Source organism: Alligator sinensis, unplaced genomic scaffold, assembly GCF_000455745.1.
Source record: "Alligator sinensis unplaced genomic scaffold, ASM45574v1 scaffold198_1, whole genome shotgun sequence".
In the NCBI taxonomy this organism is placed as follows: Eukaryota; Metazoa; Chordata; order Crocodylia; family Alligatoridae; genus Alligator; species Alligator sinensis.
This window is the reverse complement of record NW_005841906.1, coordinates 2,559,224-2,568,130: the sequence shown is the minus strand read 5'-3', so window position 1 is coordinate 2,568,130 and position 8,907 is coordinate 2,559,224. Positions and strand designations below refer to the sequence as shown.

The window sequence follows — 8,907 nt, the reverse complement described above, 5'->3', positions numbered from 1 at the left end:
AGGAGGAGCAAACAAATATCCTACACTTAAAATTTTTTTTTTTAGATATTTGTGGTATATATTAGCTAGTACTCCATCTCAATCAATATTTCAATTACTTCTGTCCAAGTACATAAAAATAAAGGTCACTTATAAGTAAATTTAACTAAAACTACTTTTAATGGAAAAAGTCAAACACATATAGAAACATTTGCAGGATCAAGGACATGTACAGTTTGCAACTGTGTCCCAGTATGCTACTGAGTGAACATTTCATGTGCTTTTCTCTCCACTCTTTTAAAAAATTAAAATATGGCAAAACAATATTTCTAAGATAAAAAAGTTACGCACATTTTAATAGGCAGACCTTCTAAAGACTGGATTTAATAAACTGAGGGGTAAAAGTGAAACTCTGGGGAGAAGACTACTGAGTTTAAGATCTAATACTTAATACTAAACCTGTTTTTCTTTTATGGTTTCTTGTAGAGACTGAACTCCACTAACACTCCGGCGAAATTTAGACATCCTGCGGCTAGCTGGAAGATAGGCAGGAGGGTCTTCAGAAGAATGGAAAGGTGCTGTTTGTCGAGCATGGCCGGCAGATCTGGGCACAATATCCTCTGATGCAGGAGGGCCAGGGGGAGTATCCTCTGGTACAGTTGTTCCAGATCCACCATCCTCAGGTGCAGCTGGGCTGGGGCCAGGCTGCCCAGCATCTTCTTCAGTTTTTGGAATTTCTATCTGATCCCCTGGTACCTCCTCCATTTTGAAATCTGCAATTTATCAACAATTCAGTTACTGTTATATTTTAAAAATACCCTTATTTATACTCTCAAGCTAGAGTAGGAAATAAAGGAGCAGATCTCTAAAATTCTCTGCTATCTGCATAATGCTACTATTCCAAGCCAGTCCTTTAAAAGTTGCTAAACATAATTTACTGCAAAACTTAGATTAATGCCTGCATTACAAATATGTGTTGAAACTAATTACGGATTAGTTAGCTTTTAGTAAAATATAATAGAGCCATTTTCTGTCCAGTACTAATAACCTGTAAGATCATCATAAATAAATATAAATGTATTTTTTAATTAAAAATCACATTTTTAGCAACACTGCAGGATGGACCACACAACATATTAAAGACTAGCATAACTTACATCACTGTTCAAAACTCATGTGGTTTACACTACTATTCAAAGGGGACAGACGATTAGCATTCCCAGGGAAGCTGCCAAAGTAGGTACTCTTATAGCAGATCACAGGTGGCAGTAAAGACAATAACATATTGCACTGAGCATAGTTAGCTCAGTAGAAAAGAGGCCATGTGATACCTAAACTGTTGCAACTTACTTCAGTGCAGCACCAGATTCCAGTAAGTTTCACTACTGTAGGGCTAAACATCATACATACATTCCTTTTTTACATCTATGTTAGGGTAGTCTACGTTAAGGCAAACATATTGCTTGTCTAAGCCGTTAGACATTTTGAAAACTACCGATTATGATAAGGGTGGAATAGAAAGTGCTTTTTCAGTCGACCAGTCAAACAAAATATTCTGGAATTTCTGGTAATGATGTTAAAAGTTTCAATGAATCTGGAAAAAATATTTAAACTTAATACTATAATTGTTTATAAATAGTAAATTATTTAATTTGTTGGTTAGAATGAAAAATCAGAGGAGTTTGTGTATTTAGTGTTTGTCTTTATTTATATGCTTATGATAGGTAGATATTTTCATTAAGGACAAATCCAAATTGTTCCCTTAACCTCCAAATGGGGTTACAGCATGGCTGAAAATTAGGTACTTGGCTTAAAAAGCATGTTTCAAAGTATTCTATGCTCCCAATGATTTCTACAAGGAAAGATAGGACCCTCTGAAGGACAGTTCAGAAGGCCTGGAAATTAACCAGGAAACCACCAAGAGCAGGCAAAAGGAAAATTAAGCACAAGTGTGTTGGAACTGCCAATGTTTCCCAAAGTTTAAGCATATGCCTGAGCACTGCATTTTAAGTACTTTTATCCATTCATGATCCAGAATCTTCAATACTCTTCTGAGAATAGGAACCTAATTAAGCAGAGCTCATTCTTGCAGAGAAAATGGCACTGACTTCTTTTTTTATACTTACCTAGTAGGGCTGTGTGAAGCTTCGGTCGCCAATACAATTTGGTGGAGCTTCGGCCCAATTCGGTGGCCAAATCTCCGAATCTGAATCAAATCAGAGGACCCTTGAATCTCTCCAAATCGAATCAAAACCCTTTGGGATTCGGAAAGATTCGGCGATTCAGACATAGACACAGCTTTAAATGTTTTTTCTACATACCTCTAGGTAGCAGGGGCTCCTGAGTGCTGCGATGCTGGGGCACATGGAGTGTCCCACAGTGGCACTTCTGGTCCACTTCTAGTCTGCTGGGGAGCACACTTGGGGCACCCCCCAGCTTGGCAACTGGTGCCTCCTGGCTCCCCCCGTGGCTGATCGCCGAGCCGGGGGGGGTGTGGAGGAGCCCCCCTGCATGCTCCCTGGTGGGCCCAGTTTGCCGCCGAGCATGTGGAAGGTCCACCTGTACTCCTGTGGGATGCTCCATTGGCCTCATCATCGCAGCATTCACAAGCCACACTGGTACCTCGAGGTATGTAGAAAAAACATTTAAAGCTGTGTCTGTGTCCAAATCGTTGATTTCCTGCATCAGCATCGAATCTTCAGATTTGGATTCGGCCAAATCAAATCAGGGACAGTGATCCAAATCAATGAATCAAATCACTGTCCCCAATTCAGGCCGAATCTGAATCTGAATTGAATATTGCCAGCTTTGCACACCCCTATTACCTAGGCAGGGATGTCAAACTCGTCCAGCCACTTGGGACAGATCTGGTCCATGGAGATCCTTGTGGGTGGGATCAAGACCCAGACGCACCTCAGATGGCAGGACAAGCAGGGGAAACATGAACCACTGCAGATGCCCGAGGCACCATGTTAGCTTAGGGCAAGGGTGGGCAATTATTTGGGCTGGAGGGCCACTTAAGGAGCTTTAGTGAGCTGTTGTAGGGTGGGGAAGGGGGGTGCTGACTCAACTCAGCCCAGCACAGTACAGAGGGTGCTGATTTGGCCCAGTGCAGCAGAGGAGGGTGCTGACCTGGCATGGTGCAGCTGGGGCAGGGAGATGGAGCAGATGCTGGCACAGTGGGGTGAGGGGCAACTGATCTTATCTGGCCCTGGGCCCATCTGCCCCACACCCACTGCCTGGGACACCAGACAGAGTGAACAGGGACTCCACAAAGACCAATGTGGAACAGGGGCCAACAGCAGAGATGTGATCTGCTTCAGGCCAGGCAGGGATGTGTGGGAAGTGGATCACAGCTCTGCCTTGGCCCCATACTGTTGATGGCCCACGATCCTGGCCCCAGCTGCTGCCTACCCGTCCTGCTCCTGGATGCTGCTTCCCGCCTGTCCACAGCCCTGGGCTTCCCCCTACATCTGGGCTGTGAAGGGCTGAGGGACCCACTGTGGGCTGGGCAGAATCCTTTGGTGGGCTGAATCCAGCCCATGGGCCATATTTTGCCCACCCCAGCTTAGGGAATCACAGGGGTTAACACACCCATTTCTTGCCCTGCTGCCACTGAAGCAAACCCTCAACGGGCCTCCATACCCTGGAATTCAGCAGCTGTTGTGTCAGCTTCAGCAGCTGTAGGGTTAACATCACCATCACTTGCTCCACCGCCAAATTCCTGGCCTCTCCAGGAGCCCCTGTGGGCCAGAGACAGGCCAGATCAAGCCCATGGATTGCATTATAACTCCCCTGAACTAGGAGATATGTAGACTATAGTATGCCATTAAGCCAGGGGTGGGCAAAATGGATGATCTGGCTGGCAGCCAGACTTCATTTCCCAGCAGACCCTGCCCGCATGGCTTGGGACAGTCTCCTTGGAGACCCTAGCCACACCTGCACAGGAAAGCTGCACCTGCATGGGTTGCCATGGAAGCTAGCCACCGCCACACTGACAGCATGCGCAGCAGAGAAGCACAGGGGCCTGCTCCAGAGCCAGGACAGAGCCGCAATCTGTAGCCTGCATGCTCTGGGCAAGGGTGCACAACTCTGCCCTTGCTCCAGACCAGGCTGTCATCACTGCAAGGAGCTGGGGCAGAGCCACAATCCCCTGCTTGCACACCCCTCCCTTCACTCCTGTGTGAGGTAAGTCACCTCTGAGGTGAGGGTTATTGCAGTATAGACTGACCCTTGAGTCAAGACACAGTTCTCTGCCCACATACTAGAAGGTGGGAAACAATGGGCTCTCACCATAAACCTAGATACCCATACCTGACCCTATACCTACCCATTCTGACCTTATACCTAGGGTCAGAATGGGAATCTTTACTTCTCCTCTAGTGGCTAAATGGCTCAATATTAGAGCTGACAAGAATTCAGAATTTGAAACTCTGGAACATCTTTACTCTGATTATTAAAGCATTTTTTTAAAAAGCTTCCCACAAAAGAGAAATTACAGAATAACTTGTTTTGGAAACACCAGGACATGGTATTTTTAAAATGAGATGTGCTTCCTAGGACTTCAGCAACCACTGGATGAATGTATTATGATTCTTGTCAATTCCACTGCTGCCACCACTACCTACTTGCACAGAGAAACTTTCAGTTCCACGTGCTCTTCAGTGGTGGAGAGCAGCATAACTGACAAGAAACGACGTTACAGAGTGACTGTCACAGATTCCTTGGTCCGTATCTCTATCTCTAGGACAGCCTTACCACAGACTGTCTTGAGCAAGTGAACCCAGGTCATACAGCCTCCTTGGCCATCTGGTTTACCAGCCTGCCCAATCCTTATGGTCCTAAGAGGCAACCAACAGAGCCAGCTGTCTCAGGAGACTGAAAGGCATACAGCCCTCAGCTCTGCAGCAGTCTAGATGGCAGGGCTTCCCTGAACAATCCTGAAAGCGCTTCTGGAGTTCTGAAGCTCCTGGCTTCATGACAAGGAATCCAGAAGCCCTGAACTCCTTAAGTCCTGAGCTGGCATTTTCAGAGCTTCCAGCCTCCCCGTCATGGAGTCAAAATCCAGGGCTCATTTCTCCTTGGACTTTCAGTGTCCCAGCTCTGTGGTAGGGAACCTGGAAACCCTGTCACTCAAGACAGTTCACACCACAGGCTGTACACTGGATGTTTTGAGATCCTTAGCCCAAGGGCAGCAAATATATGGAGGCTCCCCCAGAGCTGTGAACACTGCCAAACTGCCTTAAGACTACACCTTCTCAACTGCATAAAAGGGGGCCTGGTGCCCTTAGAGCAAGCATGGGCAAAACGGCAGATCCAGCCAGCAGCTGGACTCCATTTCCCAGCAGCCCTTGCATGCATTGCTGTGGCCAGTCTCCATGGAGACCCCAGCAGCAGCAGGGCCATAACAGCAGGAGGCCGGGGTTCCCATGGAGACTGGCCCCAGCAGCGCTGACAGGATGTACAGCTGGGTGGGGAGCTGCTCTGGGGCCAGGATCTTGCAGCAGTGACAGCGTGGTCTACTGCCTACAACAAAATAGCTCAACTTCTCTTCTTCGACAACTAAAGGCAGTTTGTCTTCCAGAAACTAGAGCAGGGGTAGGCAACGTTTTTTGGCTGGAGTGCCGAAAAAACCACAATGTCTGCCTTGAAAGGTGCCAGAGTGCACGGGCTGGAGGTAGTGAGCCGAGCAAAATGGCCTTGTGTGCCATGCTCGGCCCACATGCCAGGGGTTGCTGACCCCTGAACTAGAGGACGATCTCCCTCTGCTTCAGCAACTAGATAGCCCATCTTTCCCCTAGGAGTTCAGGATGTCTAGGATCCGAGTTTGTCCCTTTCTCTTCCTACTTCCAGATCTTCCCACACAGGTACCCTCCCAGCCCAGGGCGTGCACAGCCCCACCACAGCACACACAGGAGTGTGCTGGGGGAAGCAAGCAGGGATGGGGCTGAAGAATGCTGAACTCCAACCATTCATTCATGGCTGCCAGGCGATTCGCTTCCTAGGGACTGCTGCCGGCTGAGCCCAAATTGCAACCACTGATTTGGCCACCACCATTCGCTACTACATTTCAGATGCGAAGGCAGAGTACAAACTACCCCTCCCAAACTGTGCAGGACTCAGGCCTCTCTTGTTTGGGGGCAGACTCTTCCTCCTCTCCATCCTTTGGAGAAGAGAGAACAGAGGCCCTTCGCGAAGCCCAGTTGTTGAGACTGGGCTGATGGGCCTATCCTCCAGGGTAAAAACAGACATCATCTGATGTCTCACTTGTGCCACCTTAAAAAAAATAATTAAGCCATCAAATGGCTTTCCACTCTGGAAAAAGCCCCAGCTTAAAAATTAGACACACACCCCGCCCACCCCCAGCTCCGCCCAGCGCGGGGGCTGCACCCGTCTCGGCTCCCGGGCGGCAGGCGAGGGCAGACGAGAATGAAACGCAGAGGCGAGCAGGTGTCACCGTCACTGACCAGGCTCCGCCCGCAAGACCAACTACAGCCTTGCCTCAACCGTTTCCCTCCTCCAGGGGGAGGTAAACGAGTTCCGGCGGGTGCCGGATCCCTCCGCCCGCGCTCTCCGAACGCGCGCGTGCCGCTCCTCGTCCGGCTCTGAGCGGCGGAAGGACACATCGCACTATCGCAGCTTTTAAGCCAGGGATTGGAGTGGCGCGAGGGAGCAACGGAAATTTCCCCTGCCTCTGCGCAGGCACAGTTCATTGAGTCACTAGAGCGCAGGCGCGGCCTGGCCCTTCCCCCTCCTGCTGCCAGGGGTCCGGTCCCACTGAGTGGCGGCGGGGTTCTGCGCTCCACTTGCCCGGGGCAGCCGCGGGGTCTAGACCTGCGCTGCCTCGGGAGCCTTTCAAGGGCGCCACTCGGTGCCAATGTGCAGACGTGGCTCCCGAGATGAGCCCCCGGGTCTCACGTTGTGTTGCAGCCGCCTGAGGGCTTTGCAGCAGAGTCATTTTCTGCAGTCCCAAAACGAGTAAAAAGTGCCTCCTATAGGCAAGTCCTAGAAAATAATGACCCTTGCTTTTTAAATAGAGACTATCTCATGTGGACAATTAATATTACTCCTTAGTAACTGTTATTACTCAAATCATTTGATAACGAACTGCCCGTGGCCTCAGTCCTTCAGTGAAGTCAACACAGCGGTTGCAAGAGCTGGTGTTTGCCAAGTGCTGTGGCAAGGAAGTTTGGTGCCTAGCGCAAAGCCTGTAGCAGCAGCCCACCCTCACCCTGTGCACAGATGCAGGGGGTGCACGCCCATAGGCAACGTGTAGCGGGAGGTACGTACGGGCCTCTGCTGCCTGCAGGAGCTTGCCAGCTTTGGCCTTACCACCAACAGTGGTGCCTGTGGGTGCCCCCCCCAGACCTAGGAGGCACCAGTCGCCCATGCACACACCCCCCATGCTTGCCCAGGAATGCATGCAGCAGCAGGAGCTGCCCTCCTCCTGTCCCCGGGTCCCTGCAAATGACTTGCTCCTGGCTCTGTCCTGTGCCGGTTGGGCAGTACCTATTGGCACCCCTTCACTTTGGCACCTGGACTGGTCACCCTGCTTGCCCCCCCTCACTACAGCATTGTTTGCCAAGAGGCCTGGAGGGGAAAGGGGGGACAAAATTGAAGTGGAGAACCGCTGCATCGAGCACCAGGAGTGCAGCCATGGATGAGGCATGTTCCCACCCCAGGAATGCTCAGGCCCAAGCTCCACTTCCCCTGGAAAAGGAGCCTAGCGCTTGCCATGGTTGCAAGCAACACCTGCCATACCCTTAAGTCTCCCCGTGCTTCAGGTGTTCTTGTTCTCTGCGCACCACTCTCTTGTATTCACAGCCCCTGATAGGAGAGACCTGCAAAGACACCGGCTGCCCTTTCTAATTTGGGGAAGGAAGGAGAATCAAGATAAAGTCTTAACCCTTGTGCTTTCTATACCTGCAGGTTTTGAACAGGCAGCTATATGTAGCACCCACCTGCTGCCATTCCCACCAACCTTCTAAGTGTGCAGTCAAAATCCATCCTCCACATGCAGATCTAGGGACATGGTCTAATCCAATAATAATATTGTAATTAAAAATGAGGATCTGGATTGCCCACTACTTCATTTTCAAGAAGGGGAGGAAGGAGGACCCGGGCAACTATAGACCAGTCAGTCTCACCTCTATCCTTGGCAAAATCTTTGAAAAAATTATCAAGGCTCACATTTGCGAGAGCCTGGCAGGACAAATTATGCTGAGGGGAAACCAGCACGGGTTTGTAGCAGGCAGATCATGCCTGACTAATCTAGTCTCTTTTTATGACCAGATTACGAAACGCCTAGACACAGGAGGAAGGGTGGATGTCGTATACTTAGACTTCAGGAAGGCCTTTGATACGGTATCCCACCCCATACTGGTGAACAAGTTAAGAGGCTGTGACTTGGATGACTACACAGTCCGGTGGGTGGCGAATTGGCTAGAGGGTCGCACCCAGAGAGTCGTGGTGGATGGGTCAGTTTCGACATGGAAGGCTGTGGGCAGTGGGGTCCTGCAGGGCTCGGTCCTTGGACCGATACTCTTTAATGTCTTCATCAGCGACTTGGATGTGGGAGTGAAATGTACTCTGTCCAAGTCTGCAGATGACACAAAGCTATGGGGAGAAGTGGACACGCCAGAGGGCAGGGAACAGCTGCAAACAGACCTGGACAGGTTGGACAAGTGGGCAGAAAACAACAGAATGCAGTTCAACAAGGAGAAATGCAAAGTGCTGCACCTAGGGAGGAAAAATGTCCAGCACACCTACAGCCTAGGGAATGACCTGCTGGGTGGCACGGAAGCGGAAAGGGATCTTGGAGTCCTAGTGGACTCCAAGATGAACATGAGTCGGCAGTGTGACAAAGCCATCAGAAAAACCAATGGCACTTTATCGTGCATCAGCAGATGCATGACGAACAGATCCAAG

At 49.7% G+C, this 8,907-nt stretch overlaps 1 protein-coding gene across 1 annotated transcript in view; it reads right to left on the bottom strand.

Moving 5' to 3' along the window:
- Positions 1 to 8,907, bottom strand: part of DNAH8 (dynein axonemal heavy chain 8) — a 340,250-nt gene that overhangs the window by 321,921 nt on the left and 9,422 nt on the right. The window contains exon 2 of the mRNA XM_025197818.1: positions 439 to 752. Within this exon, the coding sequence (XP_025053603.1) occupies positions 439 to 744 (306 nt within the window). The 5' untranslated portion in view covers positions 745 to 752. The remainder of the gene's footprint in view (positions 1 to 438; positions 753 to 8,907) is intronic.